This window comes from Pan paniscus, chromosome 7 (genome assembly GCF_029289425.2).
Source record: "Pan paniscus chromosome 7, NHGRI_mPanPan1-v2.0_pri, whole genome shotgun sequence".
Lineage (NCBI taxonomy): Eukaryota > Metazoa > Chordata > Mammalia > Primates > Hominidae > Pan > Pan paniscus.
The window spans coordinates 27,286,436-27,305,323 of NC_073256.2; the positions used below are offsets into that span (position 1 = coordinate 27,286,436).

General features: G+C 42.8%; 1 protein-coding gene and 1 long non-coding RNA gene across 3 annotated transcripts in view; one reads left to right on the forward strand and one right to left on the reverse strand.

Annotated features, from left to right (window-relative positions):
• PINX1 (PIN2 (TERF1) interacting telomerase inhibitor 1) overlaps positions 1-10,947 on the reverse strand; it is a 76,464-nt gene extending 65,517 nt beyond the window's left edge. Inside the window, exons 1-4 of one of the 2 annotated variants that reach the window (XM_008969909.4) lie at positions 10,772-10,947; positions 5,714-5,823; positions 3,420-3,512; positions 2,192-2,270 (exon numbers count right to left, since the gene is read on the reverse strand). In XM_008969909.4, the coding sequence (XP_008968157.3) occupies positions 2,192-2,270; positions 3,420-3,512; positions 5,714-5,823; positions 10,772-10,790 (301 nt within the window). In that variant the 5' untranslated portion in view covers positions 10,791-10,947. The remainder of the gene's footprint in view (positions 1-2,191; positions 2,271-3,419; positions 3,513-5,713; positions 5,824-10,771) is intronic. The other variant, XM_014343671.4, reaches the window with a different exon arrangement.
• Positions 10,948-11,015: 68 nt separating this feature from the next.
• LOC106634406 (uncharacterized) lies at positions 11,016-18,656 on the forward strand. The gene is made up of 3 exons (XR_004672796.3): positions 11,016-11,060; positions 11,599-11,666; positions 17,246-18,656. It is a non-coding gene; the product is annotated as an uncharacterized LOC106634406 (long non-coding RNA).
• Positions 18,657-18,888: the final 232 nt, after the last annotated feature.

Here is an 18,888-nt window from a genome sequence, read left to right on the forward strand (position 1 = left end):
TGCATTTAGTCCTCACAACAACCTTCCAAGGATGATACTACTGCTTCCATTTAACCAAAGAGGAAATCGAGGTACAGCCATGTTCAGCAATTTACCGAATGTCATACAAATGAAAAGTCAGACCAGGATTAAAATCCAGGCAGTCTGACTCTGGTGTTTGTCTCTAAACCACTGCATTCTATTTAATCTCCAAGTCTTACATGTTCATGCTTACATTCTTACATTCTTTTTTTTTTTGGAGATGGAGTTTCACTCTTGTTGCCCAGGCTGCAGTGCAATGGCGTGATCTCGCCTCACCACAACCTCCGCCTCCCGGGTTTAAGCGATTCTCCTGCCTCAGCCTCCAAGTAGCTGGGATTACAGGCATGCGCCACCACGCCCAGCTAATTTTGTATTTTTAATAGAGACAGGGTTTCTCCATGTTGGTCAGGCTGGTCTCAAACTCCCGACCTCAGGTGATCCGCCCGCCTCAGCCTCCCAAAGTGCTGGTATTACACCGTGCCCAGCCAAGCTTACATTCTTATCTGTGTTTCTACTGAGTTCAACTGTGATCGTAAATATCAAGATGTTTTCTGTGTATAATTAGTAAGGAATAGTGTCCTTGAACTTTACTACTTCATAGATCCTGCATTTCCTAATATGAGTCATTCAGTATTTTCAGAAAACATTTTCCTTATCTTTTTCTTCTGCTAATAAATTATTGCCCTTCATATTAGGACCACACACAGAACTGTTAGGTTATTTCAAAATCATGATCCTATGGATAAGGAAAACTGTCCAAGTTATACATTCCAACAAAAAGTCCAATCTGGTTAGAAAAAATACCAACAAAGCACCTTTCCCTTCACACTGTTGGGCTCACTTCCACACACGGCACTGCAATAAACCTTCCTATGGTTAGATGTGTGCTGTGATTTTACCAGGTAATTACCAGCATATTCTGCTAGCTACGTCCAAGCAGGACTGTGTCTTATACCTCTGCAGATCCTCACACCTAAACTAGTACCCAGCACACAGCTCAATAAATGTTTGCTGAACTCAAGTCTAATTCATTATTTCACTCCACAAAATTCTCTTTCAATCTACCAAATATCTTTTGATTATTCACACATGACACACAAGGAATAGACTGTTTACAAACAAGAATGTTTATTAAAATGCTTGCAGATTACAACAAAATCCAATTAAAAAATGGGCAAAGTACTTAGACACTTCTTCAAAGAAGATATAAAAATGGCCAATAAGCGATGAAAAGATGCTTAACATCAGTCATTAGGGAAATGGAAATCCAAATCACAGTGAGACATCATCTCACACCCATTAGGATGGCTATTATCAAAAATATAAAAGATAATTACTGGTTAGGATACGGAGAAATTGGAACTCTTAGGCACTGTTGATGTAGCCACTACAGAAACCAGTATGGCAGCTCCTCAAAAAAGTTAAAAATAGAACTACTATATGATCCAGCAATCCACTCCCAGGCACTACCCAAAGGAAAGGAAATCAGCATGTTGCAGAGGTACCTGCAAACCCACGTTCACTGCAGCACTATTCACAACAGCCAAGATATGGAATCAACCTAAGTGTCCACCAACACATGAACGGGGAAACATGTGGTGCATACACTCCACGGAATACTATTTACCCTTACGAAAGAATGAGAGTTTTTCATTTGAGGCAACATGGGTGAGCTTGGAGGACATTAAGTGAAATAAGCCAGGCACAGATAAATATCACATATTCTCGTTCATATGGAAAAGCTAAAAGAGTTGAGCTCATAAAAGTAGACAGCAGAATAGTGGTTATTAGAGCTGTGTAAGGAAAATAGCTATGTAGGAACAGCTAAAGATTGGCTAATGGATATAAAAGTCCCACTAGATAAGAGGAAAAAGCTCTAGTGTTCTATAGCACTGTAGGGTGACTATAATAAAAAATATTTTATTTTATATTTTCAAATAGCTAGAAGAACAGATTTTAAATGCTCCCAACACAAAGAAATAATAAATGTCTGAAGTGATATATATGCCAATTATGTTGATGAACATAACACATGTGTACATTACAAACTGTGCACACGACACTATACTCAATAAATATGTATAATTATGTGTCAAAAATAATAAAAACAAAAAACAAAAAGTAGATAAACATATTTTCATTGAGAACTTATGTCATCTGATTTCCCTACCTGCGGTTTCCTGCCCGTGGCAAGTGTTCAGTTCGGCCAGAAGCTGGTTAAAATCATCCTGATGGGCAATCCAGTTGTCCTGAAAATATCAAAGAAATGAACGAGAGGTAAGCCTGTAGTTTACCTACACTAACTGAGATGATACATTTTGGAATCAAGGAAATCCAGTGGTTAATTAAGAAATTTTAAATGTTCCATCAAAATACTATTTGATAAATTTAAGTGGATTCAAGAAATAATATAAAGTTAAAATGCTCTTTATCCAGGTCAGTATTAAAAAGGGGCTTCCTGGAAGCTTAAGGCCTGATTTCAAATGTGAATGACTTATCGATCAAGTCAATTTATAGTAAATAATCAACAGGCAACCTGTGTGGTAAATGTTAAAGTAAAACATAATGAAATTACTATTTTTTTCTCACTAAGGGAAATTCCATAGTTCAAAGGACAAGAACCATGCGGGACAAAAGAATGCTCTTCTTTGCTAGGTAGAATTAAAATCTTCTAATAACTTGCATCAACTCCAATTTTACAAAACTCTGAGGAAGGGGAGGAGGAAGAACCTTAAGTCCCCTGAATCGATGAGTTCCCATTTGTAAGGTGGTTACCTAATAAGTTTATTATAAAAAAAATGAACCTGGCTTTTATAAGAGAATGAAGATCTCCCAAACCAGTGGGAAGCAGGGTTTCAGTGTACGAATCTGCCTTACTCACATTCTTAGCAATTTTTAAGAATGCTTAAGGTAAAGGAATATGAAATAGGTTTACTGGGCAACGCTTCTTCTAAGAAAATAAGTATATCTGTGTTATCTATCCCTCAAGAACTACATTTGAAATCAACTTTATCTAAATTCTTTCTTTAGTGGCTAAAAATTTTAGCTCCGCCAATCCACTACTCAGAGATACTGAACTAACCAAAGTAATTCAATTTACCTAAAGTAATTTCCCAGATTTCCTACCAGATTATGTTGGCTGCAAAAACTTAGAAACAAAACTTTTCAGTTTAGATCCTTTCCAAAAGGGAACAATGATACTAAAAATGAAAAGCGCGGTAGGCCACTGACTCTGAGTTACAGTGCCACGCATTCAAAGCATCAGTGTTCAAGAGGAAACGTGAATAAAAAGAAGTGCTGCACCAACGGTCAGAAGCAGATGAACCAATCAACTTTCAGATTTACAAGACTGAAGCCAATTATGCAAAGACACCCAGGAGGCACACACTGCTGCTCACTTCATTATTGATGGTAGCTCCGAGTCCCAGGTGGTTATTTTTCACTTGAACTTTAATATGATCTGTGGCTCCTTGCTCCTGAGCCCCTAAACCCTGTGGAGATTAAACACAGAGAGTTAGAACATTCCTCTCACTGATACTCAGAAGCAGAGCACTGCTACAAAACTCACAGATGCCTACGGCAGGTGTTCTCAGTTGATGATTCTCTCCATTAAATACTTTCACAAAGCAACATGGGGGAGGACTCTAAGTCCTCTGCATCAATTAGCACTCATCTGTAAGATTTTCCAGGTAAGGAAAGATCAAGTGCAAAGACCCGAAGGTGGGAAAAAACTCAGTGTACTGGGAAACCTCAGAGGCACCCAGGGTGGCTTCTGCAAATTAAGGAATGAAGGAAATAGGATGACGGAGGGGCTAGATCTCACATAACCTACGGGAGGAATTTGGATTTTATTTTAAAGACAATGGAAAACCACTGGTCTTTTAAGAATGACATGATCTAATTTCCATATTTTAAAAGATCATTCTGGCTGCTGTACAGCAAATGGGCCAGAGGAGAAAAAGGAGGGAGGAAGGGAGACAGCTGAGAGTCTGACTAGTCAGTGAGCTCAAGTGATGACAGTGGCTGAAGCAGGGCTCTGCCCTGCATGGAGAAGAGACGACTGGGGTGCCAGAGGCTGGAGAAGAGAAGACTGGGGTGCGGGAGGATGGAGAAGAATGACGACTGGGGCTGTGGGAGGCTGGAGAAGAATGACGACTGGGGTGCGGGAGGCTGCAGAAGAATGACGACTGGGGTGCGGGAGGCTGCAGAAGAATGACGACTGGGGTGCGGGAGGCTGCAGAAGAATGACGACTGGGGTGCGGGAGGCTGCAGAAGAATGACGACTGGGGTGCGGGAGGCTGCAGAAGAATGACGACTGGGGCTGCGGGAGGCTGGAGAAGAATGACGACTGGGGTGCGGGAGGCTGCAGAAGAATGACGACTGGGGTGCGGGAGGCTGCAGAAGAATGACGACTGGGGCTGTGGGAGGCTGGAGAAGAATGACGACTGGGGCTGCGGGAGGCTGGAGAAGAATGACGACTGGGGTGCGGGAGGCTGCAGAAGAATGACGACTGGGGTGCGGGAGGCTGCAGAAGAATGACGACTGGGGCTGTGGGAGGCTGGAGAAGAATGACGACTGGGGCTGTGGGAGGCTGCAGAAGAATGACGACTGGGGCTGCGGGAGGCTGGAGAAGAATGACGACTGGGGTGCGGGAGGCTGCAGAAGAATGACGACTGGGGTGCGGGAGGCTGCAGAAGAATGACGACTGGGGCTGTGGGAGGCTGGAGAAGAATGACGACTGGGGCTGCGGGAGGCTGGAGAAGAATGACGACTGGGGTGCGGGAGGCTGCAGAAGAATGACGACTGGGGTGCGGGAGGCAAGAGGGCGGAGGAACCAAGCGTGACTCTCAGGTTTCTGGCTTGTATGAGTGGCAGACGGTACCGTGTATGAAAAATGGGGAAAACCTGGGAAAAATATATTTGGGGGAATCAAGAGTTTTATAATAGAAATGATACCCTTGAAATGCTTACTCAAGTGGAAATATCAAGTAGGCTATTGAATTTACAGATCTAGAGCTCAGAGGACAGAACTGGACTCAATATAGAAAAATGACAGTTCCCAGACTTTAGCTAATTCAAAGTGTGGCAAGGGAATGAATGAGATCACCGCAGCAAAGTGCAAAAAAGGGGCCTGAGGTTGAGCCTCAAGGAGCCCTAATAATCAAAAGTCTACAGAAAGAAGAGACAGCAACAAATTTAGGAGTGGCAAGTGAGGTTAAAAGAAGAGCAGAAGAGACAACAGTACTGTGGAGGCCAAGACAGAAGTATTTCAAGGAGAGAGCAGTCAATTACATCCAGCACTGCTGAGGAGTTAAGTAATGTGAGAACAAAACAAGCGGCCCACTGATTTGGCACTTAGAGATCGCTAAAGACCTCAACAAGAACCATTTAAGTGTAGAGGTATCAGCAGAAGCTCTACTGGAGTCAAGAATAAATGGAAAGGGAAAAAGCGTGTAGCCTAGTTGCAGTGTCTATGAAAGATGCTAAGCATGGCAGCTTAAATGATAGAGAGTTGACACTTATGTCCAATCCTAATTTATCATCATAAGGTCACAACAATTTTTGATTTGGGATCAAAATCACTTACTGATCCAAAGCATAAGTTTCTTCCAGTCTCCTAAGAAGGAAGTTTTCCCCTAATTTCTAATCTCTTTTCATAACTCAGATTTTTTTCTGCTTTTCTCCAAAATACCTTTCCTTTAGACCACCCCATCTTCTCTAGCATCCGCTGGCCAAACTTGGAATCGTCATTACTCCAGGCAGTATTCTGAGGATCCACAGCCCACTTCTGCTTCCGCCGACCTGTAAATGAGAAAGCATTATCATCAGCAATGCAGATGATACCTGGAAAATACCACACAAACATACACATACATAACTTTGTGTATTTTATGTATGTATGTAAAATATGACATACATTACAATACAGAAATTAATTCAACACGCAACAGAATGTTAGACTGGATCATTTATCCTGATTTCCCTAATAAATGTATATTCTAGACATATAAGTTGACCTCTTAAGATTAAAACTGAAATGTTCCCTCATAATGTGGCAAAGCAAATGCTCAATATACTAGAGCTGGGCCTTCCATACTCCGCCATCAGCACAACTGAAAGCACCTGTGGACACCAGCCTCCTCATCACCATCAGCAGTAGTAGCAGCAGCATTACAGCTTCCACTGCCATGCGTTACTACATACAAAAGAATATGCAATACCAAGGATGCGCTTAAAATAGTAAATGCCAATTATTCAACCTGAGGCCTGCTCCAAACGCTGTACATAATATACAGTTTTCACAGTAACCCAATGAGTGTGGATAGTACCATTGTCACTGGCAGATATGAAAATCTGAGGCTTAGAGAAAGAAATTTGCCCAACATCCCCAAGCAAAAACCAGATCCTTTAAACCAACCTTGGTCCTACTGACTTCAAAGCTTATATTCTTAATTCACAACATACAATAGTCATTACGCTCTTGGGGAGAGTCAACTGTACCCTCCACACATGTGACCTACAGATAATAACAATCCCGTCCCTCTCACTGAGATGCCCTGAAGCCCTCTGACCCCTCTTTGAACTTCTAGAATAACTTATCTGTTTCTTAACATCCACTGTATTAGGGCTATTTATATCCACCTTTCCGGTTTCCCATTAGACCATCATCTCCTTAGGGCTCATATTCATGTCTTTTTTCTGAGGCTTCATTGCAAGAAGTAAAAAAATCACTGTGCCCACAGCAGGCACTCAATAAATATGTGAATGGAATAAACGATAAAAATGAAGAATGGAAAGAGGAAGAAAGGAGGAAAGAAGAGGGAGAGGAAAAAAGGAAGGAAGAAGTATAACTGAATTAAGGGAACTGCTTTGAATCTCATCAAAGCAACTTTTTTTAATGCATATAAATTACTAATCATTATGAACTCCAGTTTATCACTGTCGTTTTAAGGAAAATTATGGCAAAAATAAAGAACTCCAAAGGTTCAAAGAACAAGAATATGAAACCGAAAAGTAGACTGTGGCGAAATGAGAAATTTGGAGGTGTCATTATCATTTATCTGCCATATCAATATAAGCACATTGTCTCACCATCAACACAACCCCTCCTACCTTGCCCATCTCATCACATAATTAAAAAATAACATGACCCCCTGTCAAAGGGGCTCACTGTGGCACACATAAAATCAATAGAGGCCCATAACTATGCACACTCCAGCAAAAATAGGAAATCCTTTACAAATACACAGGCAGAAAAAAAGGCCCTTAACAAAGCAAAACAAGTTGGGCTCGAATTCGTAGTGTTTTGCAGAAAAAAAAAGGTGACCCAAAAATGTTCCATCTAAATTACCACTTTACTTATCTTGGCAAATACTCAGCATAACACCGCCTCTGCTAATGAACAACACACCAGAGAGAAGCCTGTTAGCCAGTATTCTATATGCAAGCTGGCATCAGTGTGTCAGAGTTCATGTGTCTATGCAGTGCTTGCCAGGGGTCTTTGACTAGAGCTTGTACAAAGGAGACAGTTTTGAGAATAAGCTCACGCTCTGCAGTTAAGAACTGCACACGCTTCACATTACCTACTTATATAAAACAAACTATAATGCTTACACAAGAGATTAGCTATTCAAGGTCAATTCCTCTCCCCTGGGGAAATGGCAGTTAGCTTCAATCAATGGGATCACACCAGTGTTTCCAAACAAGGATGTTGGGGGGGCGGGGGGTGGCAGTTTCCCATTAAAAATGAGTAACACTGGGTTAAACTAAATTTAATATTGAAGAATCTCCCGGAAACTGTACTATGCAAATGTGCAGATCCTCTTAGAGGAGGCCAGAGCAGGCCTGCCATGCTTCCCAGACTTAACTTGACCAGAACCCTGCTTCCCCGGAACATTTCCCAGCTCTAATGTCACCCAAGCTTCCAGGTGTGGAAAATCATGGTAAGGAAAAGACTGCCTCTGAGCTGTTTCAATTGGATCACCTTTTACATGTCCTTTGTAATTCTCATGCCACAGTCTGTTCTGTGCTCAGATCTCAGCTTTGTTCACTAACACAGAAGGCCTCACTGCTATCCTTTGAAAGGCCTGTTTATAACAGGGAACTCAAGGGTTCCCACCATTCGCAGAACTGGTAAGAGTGGCTCATTATGCCTGTTTATGCAAATGATACAGTTTATGCTGAGCACCTGCTTTCCTTCTGCGAGCCTGGAATTTTGGTGCCTCCCAGGTAGAGGGTGTCTATGTGACCAGGCCCCAGGAAATCCCTGGCACCGAGTCTCTCACTAGCTTCCCTGGTGGGCAACATTCCATATTTGCTCTCAGAACTCACTACTGGAGGAATTAAGCGTGTTATGTGTGACTCCCTGGGGGAGGGCTCTGGAAGCTTGACGCCTGGCTTAGCCTGGACTTTGCCCCGTGCATCTTTTCCTTCTGCCGGCTTTGCTCTACATCCTTTTGCTGTAATAAATCTTAGCAGTGAGTGCGACTACATGCTGAGTCCTGTGCCTGAATCCCCCAGCACATCATTGAATCTGGGGATGATCTTGGGGACCCTTGACACGATCTGGAACAGCAGTGTTTACAGCATGGCGCTGGGCCTCAGGTAGAATGCCCTGAATCTGCAGAATCACTATTTGGGATGTATTTAACCATCCTCTAGCAAGTACTCCTATGTGGAGATCTAACTGTAAATGGGTCTGTCGGGATACTTTTGGGGCAAATCCAATAGAAACCATCCACACAACAGCTCAATACCACATGACTTATGCGAGGATCCCATTTACTCTAAAGGGAGTGTTGAGTCCCAAGAGCCAGAGGCAGAAGTTTTAAACAATCTCTCAAAATTCAGAGGTTGATCAGAAGGAGAGTATTGTTACACTAAATTAAATTTGGCCTGAGGAGGCCTCCGTACTTGAGTCCTTACATAAGGAACTACAACCTACGTTAGAACTTAAAGGAAGCGAAAGCCTACCGTAGGAGTATACTCTTATAACATATAAGTGAGCCTCAATCCATTACAGCAGCTAGGCTTCAATCACAGGCAGCCAGCTGATTCAAATAAGGCAAATCAGAGCGGTAACCCTAACCAAGTTGTCGCTGTACCTCACTTCCGTTTACTGTCCATAAATACTGCCTGACGACATAGCAGACTGGAGTTCTTAGAACCCGTTCTAGTTCTGAAGGCTGCCCAATTCTTGAATCATTCTTTGCTCAATCAAACTCTGTATAATTTGTCTAAGGTTTTTCTTCTTAACACCAATCCTAAGTATCTAATTACAGAAGATGCTATACCCATTTAGCAAATTATGAAAAAAAACACAAAAATATTACATATTATAATGACAAGGATTTGACAATTTGGAATAACGTTGGGAAGAGGAGAACTGAAAACACTCTCTTGAAATCATGTAATCTGAATTACTGATGTCTACAAATAGCATTTTACACCTCTATATTTCAGACTTTTCAAACTATGTTCATGTTCACCATCTCACTGATTTAAGGCCACCTAGGGATAAAAATATTAAGAGAAGATTTTGTGGCCTCACAAACACTGATCAAAGGAACAGACATAAATGAATAGCAGAACTAGGGCCAAAGTCGCCAAGTGCATGCTGAATTAAGCAAACATCAAAGAATACGAAAACCAGAAGAGATCTTAGCTATCTAGGCTCTAACCCTGACTCCTCATTTTTTACTGGTGAAAAAATAGAACCGACGGGTTCAGTCTAAAACATACTCATTTCTATGGGTCTCCGCTGGTCTTACGGGGAAGAACATAAAGATACAGAGATAACTGGATCAATTTTGCCATTTTCTAGCTCAATGACTAGGGGCAAATTATTTTCCTTTGAACGTCAATTTCTGCCCCTGTAAAATCGGGATGGTGCCTGACCCATTTCGTTTTGTGCTCCTAAGTCCTCCACCCTCTTAGAAAAGAGAGTGCTAACAGCACTTATTTCACAAAATCCCTGTGCTGGTCTGCTTGATCTGTTAAATAAGCTGTTTCTGTTCTTTGCTCACTATACAACTCGCCAAGCAGGACCCGCTTTTCAGGATCAAAGCATGACTGCCATCTGGCGGCAAGCGACCTTCGCTACAGGTACAATTCAGAAGTTCAGCAGCCTCTCCAGAGACAGGGGTTTCACCGAGTGAAGATAAATGTCAAAGGTAAACAGGCAGGACGGGGCGCTGTGGCCAACTAATAAGGTCAAAAACGCCAGTCTCACTTAGAATTACACATTAGCCCTGCACTCCCTCGCTAAGTGGCTGACGTCCCATATTTGAGACTTCTAACTCCTTTGCTTTTTCTTTTTCTGGGTCCAAGACATCTTGGACAATGTGATTACAGTTTGAAGTGATCCTTCTGCTCAACCTTCTCTTTTTAACCTGAGGAAGCTGAGGTCCGGGTGGGGAGAAGCAACCAGTCCGGGACCCCACAAAGGGCGGCGGCGGGGCCAGTCCCGGGACCCGGTGTTCTGAACCACTTCGCACGCGCCCCAGGGTGATTCTGAGGACGGCGTCTCCGGGAGACACTTGCGGTCTCTCTCACTAGCAGACCTGCGGCCAACTTTCGGGGAGCTCTGCGGCGAGCAGGACAATCAGAGCCGGGCTCGGCTCCCCGGTCCCCCGATCCCATGCGCCAGGCGCGCCGGCAACCCGAGCTCCCAGCCACTCCGGGCTGCCGTGCGCGTCACCCGGCATCTTCACCACCGCGCCTGGGTCGGGCCTCCGCTTCCGACACTCACGTTCAGCCAGCATAGACATGTCGGAGAGCCTGTGATACCGCCGCCTCTGGACCTGGGTGACTGCGGCCACTGGGCGGGCTGGAGACTCCAGGAGAATCAGGACGTGCGTAACTCCCTCGCCGGCGGACTGCAGCGGACGGGGCGCGTGCTGGTGACGTCAGTAGCGCGCGACTCGCTCCTCGAGCACGCGGCGGCGAGGGGGCGGAGCAGGGCGGGGCAACCTGGGGAGGTGACGGGACAAAGAGGGACTGAGGGGGCGGTGGCCGCCCTGCGGGAGGTGGAGAAAGGAGTACGTATTCGCTCATTGGCTAGAGTGAGTGTGCGTACTAAGCGATTGATGTGAGTAAAGCCCGCCTGGGCGTGTCTGCCGCGGAGCATAAGCTCACGTGGATTACCTGTAGGGTCTCCATCAGGAAGCCCTAGGTGCCGGCAAGAAGGGTAGTGGAAAGACGTGACCTGCCCTCAAGCAGCTCAGCCTCACGGGGAAAAGAAATGTGTAAAGAGCTGAACTTAGGGTCATGGATGTTGTATGGACAAGGAGTTTGAAAAACTTGGCTGGAGGGGAGGACTTTGCATTGTAATGTCCCATCTCTTCCTCGTACCCTACCTCTGCTTTCTGAGATAGATAAACAAATGGATGATAGATAGACAAATAGATAGATAGATAGATGATAGATAGATAGTAGATAGATATCAGAAGATAGGTCTGCTATCTATCGGTTTTTTTGTGGGACCCCACACAAAATAGTTGTGGGGAAAATGTTACCTCTTTAAATAATGGGATGCCTTCAACAAGGCAAAGGTTTTATTTATTTTCTCCACCACAGTGCACACACTGGAAGGATGCCTTTATTGTATGCATTTCTGTATTCGTACCAGCACCTCGCAAAATAATGTAAGTATGGTAAGGCTCCATAGATGTTTGCAAAATTTAATTCAAGTGTCCCTGTCTCCAGGGGAGTTCTAATAAGCTCCTAGCTATAACACTTTTAAGTATGGTAAAGACATGTTTTTGGGTGAGTGACTCTCCAGTAAACTTCAGGTGACAGTGCACACAGAAGCCTTTCCTACATAAAAGGAAGGTAAAAAGAGCACCACTCAGGTGCCAAGAAAAGCAATTGAAGGACTAGATTCTTGTTTACAATGAAATTCTCCCTTTAACTAGGAATCTGGATGAAAAAGGTAAAACCTAGTTTCATAAAAGTTAGAAGAAACACAAAAGGATGCTTATAGCTATCAGTGAATACTGAGGGGGTGAGGGGAGGCAAGTGAATTGAATTTTCCCAGCCAAGGCAGGAAAGCTGTGACATTGTGACATAGGGAACAAGGTTAAAAGTAGGGCACTGGACTCAGGAAGGCAGGATCACAAAAATCTTAGGATAATTAGCAGATCTATTTGATTATGCCAGAGAGAGTGGAAGGTAGTTATATAGAATGGAGAATACTGAATTAGTCGGAAATCAGAGTTTTTCAAGCACCTCCTGTGTTGGTATATGATTTCAGAAAGGTAATTTTGTCTCTAAGATGGTCAAGAAGATCGAAGCAGACATTTATGGCCTGTTGCCATGGTTCAGGTGGTAAATGGTTAGTTATCATTGGATCTTCTGTTACAATGAGGTGTCTCCTGGAAATGCTCAGTTAGAGGCCACAGAGGAATATTGTAGAAGGGACTCTGCCTTTTGGTGAATGCAGGATGGTTTCCTATTTTGTTTCAACCCCAGCATTCTATATGGCTATGAAATATTAATGGAGATCATCTACTGAAAAAGAATATTATTAAGTTTGGGATTTAAAAAAAATTACAGAATCTTGTTTGTATTTTAAATGGCCAGCTGGAGTGGAAATTGCACTTGTTAAAAGAAGGTGATCCAATGTAACCCATTCCATCTTGTCCTTCAGTGTCTCAGCAGACTCCCTTGGGCAATACTTCACAGACATGACTGTGCACGCCAGTCACCCAGAGATCATGTTAAAATGCACATCTGGTTCAGCAGGCCTAGGGTGAGTCTGAGATTCTGCCTTTTTTTTTGAGACAGGGCCTCACTATGTTGCCCGTGCTGGAGCGTAGTAGTGTGACCATGGCTCACTGCAGCGTCTGCCTCTCTGACTTAAGCAGTCCTCCCACCTTAGCTATGACTACGGGCATGTGCCACAACATCCAGCTAAATTTTTTTATTTTTATTTTTTGTAGAGACAGGATATCCCTATGTTTCCCAGGCTGGTCTCAAATTCCTGGGCTAAAGTGATCCTCCCACCTCAGCTCCCAAAGTTTCAGGATTACAGGCATGAGCCAGATTCTGCATTTATAACAGGGTCTAAAAATGTGGATACCAATGATCCACAGACCTTTCTTTGCATAACAGTCCATGACATGAGCAAGGTATGAATGGACTCAAGGGTAAAGTAGTTTCTCTTTTTTTTTTTTTCTATACAGGTAGTTGGCTCTCCCAAGTACGTAGTTCTGCTAGTGTAGCCAGAAAGCAGCTAAACAATAGATAAACACTCATTAATGTATCTATTGTTTGGCTGCTTTCTGGCCACACCAGCAGAACTAAGCAGTTGGGAGAGACTGTGGCCCCCAAAACCTAATATGTTTACTGTCTGATCCTTTAAGAAAAATTTCGCTGGCCCCTGAATTAATTTCAAAAACATGATGCTCAGTGGAAGAAGTACATGATATATGATTCCATTTATATGAAATTCTAGAATAGGCAACACTAATCAGGCATGTAGGACAGATTTGAATGATCCAGGCCAGAAGCCATTCTGTACAACAAAAAAATCCAAAAGATGTATGAAGAGAAGGAAGACTGAGATAATAAGGGCTAGGTCTCCCTAAGGCAGAGCATCAGAGGGAACACTCATTCACTAACAGCTTCTCCTGAGGCTCTGGAGAGGCCCTGGGGCCCCAGCGAACTTGCTTGCAGAGCCTGGCTGCACTCTTGGTCCTTCACTCCCTGTGAGGTCCAATTATTTGTCTTTTTTCCTCCCTTGGTTCATTTAGCTGAGAGTCCTATTTCCTTTTCATGCTTCTAATATACCTCCCATTACATAAGGTAAGCCAAGTGAATGTTGATTCTTACAAGTAGAAAAGTGAAATACACATGAGAAAGTGCTCAAGATACGTAAAGGGGAAAAAATCTCTAGGACACCAAGTTATACCAATGGTTTGATCATTCATAGTTCATTTAATATCAGTAATTAAAAAATACATATTAAATTAAAGTCTAAAAGGTAATACTCTAATTCTTCACTGAAAACCATATCTAGTTGGTAAGGTTATCGGTTGTTGTTTGATCTTCCTAATGCTTTTTTTTTTTTTTTTGGTACATTTTTCTTCTTGATGTGAGTCATATTTTCCTGCATCTTTCACACCTGGTAACCTTTTTATTTTACATCCGACATTGTGAGTGTTACTTTATTGGGGGCTGAAGGCTTTTGTATTCCTTCAAATATTTTGTTCTGGGATAGTTAAGTCCTTTGGGGAAAATGTGGCCTTTGCAAGCCTTTTGTGTAAGTTTTGCTAGATGGGCCCACAATAGTTTTTAAGTTTAGTTATGATCTGGTCCCATTGTTAAAGCAGCAGCCTGTCAAGGACTCTGCTTGGTGCTCCATGCGTTTAGAAATTATTTCCACTGGGGAAACGCAAGTTGCTTTTGGCCCTGTGTGAGCTCTGGGGATTTTTCTGCCTTCTTGTCTCTGGTGGTTCTTTCCCAGTAGTTTCCTCCAGTGCAAGTGCCGCTCAATCTTCATTTGAAGACTTGAGGGGACGCTTCTGCAAATATCTGGAGTTTCCCTTGGTATAATTCTCTTCTCTCTGACACTTGGCCCCAAGAATCCTAGCTTCCTTGATTGTTGTCACCTTAGCTCAGTGAGACCTCCAGGTTCTGTCTGAGTTCCATCTCCCTATGCTGCAACCTGGAAACTCTTCAGGCCAGAAATGAGGGCTATCAAAGGGCTCACCTCCTTTATTACCAAATTGTTAGGATTGCAGTTTTTCACTACCTGTTGCTCAATGTCTCAAAACCATTGTTTTGTCTATTTTTCCCAGCTTTGTAGTGAAGGTGGAAGGGTAAATCCAGTTTCTTTACTCCATCATGGCCGGAAGCAGAAATTGCTAATACTCTGACTATTTCAAATAACCTACAATTTGTATACTAGCTGTGAGTACTTACAAAAGTCAAGTATTTAAAAAGTAGAATCATTCTGTCGGTAACTGGCAAATTAGAACTGTAAAGGTTTTAAGCCAAGAAACCAAATTTTGCCTTTGAATTGAAACCACCTTTGCAAAAATTGTAACAGTGAGAAAATTATGACAATGGAAGAGACCTGACCTAACCAACTCCATCTTGCCTTTAACCTCCAAGCTGCCCTTGTTCATTCCGGGGTATAGGCTGAACTAACTTTGGGAGGAATTTAGTTTATAGTTTAATTTTAAAACAAGGATGATAACAGCCCCTCCCTGAAACAGCCCCACCATGGCTCAGGTGTAATACAGCCAGAGGCCACAAGACTGCTAACCTCCCTATTTGCTCCTATAGATAACATTACTATTATAAAACCTAAGATCGGTGTTTTATCATAGACCATAACATTCTGCATTCTGATGGATCCGCTGGAGCCATCCAGGCCAGTAAACTGGCTCATCTGGTCTTGTGGCCCCTACCCAAGAAGTGGCTCATGCAAGAGGAGAGCTTCGACTACCTATGATTTCATCTCCAACCCAACCAATCAGCAATCCCCATTCCCTAGCTTCCTGCCTGCCAAACTACTGTATAAAAATTTCAGTTTCTGAATTTTCGGGACAGCTTATTTGAGTAATAATAAAACTCCAGTCTCCCATTTAGCTGGCTCTATGTGTATTAAACCTTCTATTGCAATTCCCCTGTCTTCATAAACCAGGTCTATCTGGTTAGCCTGCAAGAGAAACCCATCAGGCAGTTACAGAATCAATGTTTTTTTTTTTCTTTAGTGATGACAGATAAACCTGAAATGACATGATGCAGAAAAATAAAATATCATGTGCTCTGAACGACTGCTGTTTAAAAAAAAAACTAAACATTTGAAAGAGCATCTTAAATTTTAGTAGATTTGTGTATATTGTAGACATTGGGGGAGGCAGGGTAAAGGAAGAGGAGATTTTTTTTTTTCATGTATTTCAAGCTAATTCTGCCATTGATATTTGCTGTAGGTCTCTCCTGCACCCTTCCCTCACCAACATTTTGGGTTATTTCTCTAATTTGCCTAAAGACAACTGATGCAGCCTATGGCATCTTTTTGTGTGTGAGCATCCCAAAAAACCGTCGCCATGACCTTGGCTTTTGACCAGTCCACTTTTTCTTTGACTGGACCATTTCCATTTATTGGTAGCCATTGCTTTGGTTGTGATTTGTCTTCAGGGTTGTACTGGTGAAGCTGTGGTTTATTTCCTGTTTCACTTCTTCGAAGAAGTGCTTCAGGATCTTAATTCCAATTGTTTAGAATTTCCACTGAAAGCTCTGCTCTTGTCTGCAGCTGATCTGGGTGCAATAGTTTTGGCACCCATTGAATGGAAAGATTGCTCAACTCTAATTTTTCGGTCAGAGTTGTATACACTGAACCAATTGCGATATCTATGGTTTGGCTATTGTTTCTCCTGTAAATCATTAGCCCTCTTCAATTAGTGCATGAACAAGCTTAGTTTTTTCCTTGCAAATTAATGTGGGTGATCTACCACTATAGGTGTAATCTTTAACATCATCTTATTCCTTCTTAAAGTAAGTTATCCACTTGTAAACTGCTTATTTCTTTGGGGCATTGTCCCCATAAACTTTTTATAAAGCATCAGTGATTTCACCATTCCACCCAAGCTTCACCATAAATTTGGTGTTTGTTCTTGCTTCAATTTTAGCAGAATTCATGTTGTTCTGAAAGGGGGCTCTTTCAAATTGATGTCTTAGTGCCTCAAACTAGATCATGTTCTAACATGTTATAACAAGTTATTACAAGTGTATTTTGGTGCAAAAAAAATGAAATCCATGCATAATATGACCTTTCCACGAAGTTTTGGAAGACCTCTCCTATGCTTATGCATACACTCCCCAAACGTATCAATCCAGTTGCTATTGCCCAAGGAACAGAAGGCTCATCACTCCATGGAGGGTTTTTCCTGCAGCCCCTACCTAAGACCTTCTCACTTTCTCTGACAGTCCTATCATCATGTCGTAAAAGGCCTGCCCCACTTAGTCCAACACACTGGAAATGGATGATTGACAGCATGTTTATTTACCCATCCCCTGGGGGAAAGTCTCAGATTTTGTGAGGTTGTTGCCCCTGCAATGTGCTTTAAACTCAGCTTTCTGTTGCTTGTGTCTCTGGGTCAGAAGAATTTGTCAGTGATAATGTTTTTGTTAAAGTCCTATGCCCAGTTAAGGCCAACTCAGTGCTCTCATCCCCTAGGGCTCCTGTAATCATTTTTCTTGCCTTCTCTTACAGTTTCTGTATGTTATAGAAATTCAAAGAAGACAAACTCTAGCCAAGAGCAGTGTGAAGAAAAGAAGACGCTATATTAATCACAGTCCAGGGATGCCTTCTGGCTTCCTGGCAGCAATTCCGGCCTGAGATTCCTTCTCTGTGCATACTTCCTGTCAACACTGTGTGATGTCAAGCTGTAGCCATCACAAAAGTACTGTGAACACCTGTAAATCCCAACTATCAAAAATCACACCCAGGAATCCAAATTAGCATTATTATGTCAAAAGAAAAACCTGATTTCCTCACTGTCTGATAACTGCTTTCTTTATTGTCCTAAACTAGCATTCCCTAACCTTTGAGTGAGATAGTGACACTTTAGTGTCTTATATTCTGAAATGTTTTCAGGGGCAGCTGGTGGCAGAGGAGAGGGCAGTGGGGATAGGGCAGGGAGACAGATACCTGCACAAGGAAGGTATGGGGATGCGGGGGGAGTCAAGATGATGAAAGGAGAGAGGGATGGTGACCAATTTAGTCACCCATTTGAGAGGGTCTCCAGACTTGCACTGCTGGCTTAAGACTCCTGTCCTAAGTGAGAAAGCATCATGTCAGGCAGGGGCTCTATCCCGGTGGTTATGGGTGGACATTCTGGAGTGATCTAAGGAGGCTTCCCGAGTCTCACTGTTGCCTCTCCCTGACCCCTTCTAAAGCTTTCTTTCTAGCTTCTGCTGCCCTCCAGGTAAGCACTCCACAGCCTGTGGAGCTCTGTGGGTATAGTCTGTCCTTCTCATAATGATTTGCCTTGCTGCAGTAATTAACAGAATGACCTCCAAAGTTAAGGGTTCAAATCTAGCTGTGACACCTGCAATTATGTCCCCTCTCTGATTCCTCACCTGCTAATCCATGGGGTTGCTGTGAGCACATGGGATGCCTCATGATACTGCAAGTGGCCACTGCCAGTTGCCTTGAGAATTACAAGCAACTCTTGGTGCCTAATCTGCTCCATCTCTTATTATTCATATTCTATGTATGTATTCCTCTGCCACTTACCAGCTGTTGACCTTGGGCAGGTTACTAAATTTCCTATGCTATCTTTTCCCCATTTATGTAAGAATAGCAATGATACCTACCTCAAAGGTACTGTAGATGCTATAGATGGAACATTGGTTTCCTCCTTAAAATTTACATATTGAAATCTTAACCCCCAATGTGAGAGTATTTGCAGTTGGGACCTTGAGAGGTGATTAGTTCACTAGGGTGGAGCACACATGAATGGGATTAATGCCCTTATAAAAGAGATCCTGGAGAGTCTTGTCCCTTCCACCCTGTGAGGACATGGTGAGAAGTGGCCCCTCACCAGACACCAATTCTGCCAGCACCTTGATCTTGGACTTCCCGGCCTCTAGAACTGTGAGAAATAAATTTCTGTTGTTTATAAGACTGTGTTACCCAGTCTCTGGTATCTTGTTATAGCATCCTGAACTGACTAAGACAATACATGCATTGCTATTCAATGAAGTGATATATACCACTCAGGACAGCAGCTGGCACGGAGAAGGAACTCAGTATATGATGTGCCTGTTTTCAGTGCACACAATTTTGTTTTGTTTTTAACTATACACCAAGGCCACTGTCTTGATCTGTCCACAACTGATGCCCATGTAGGT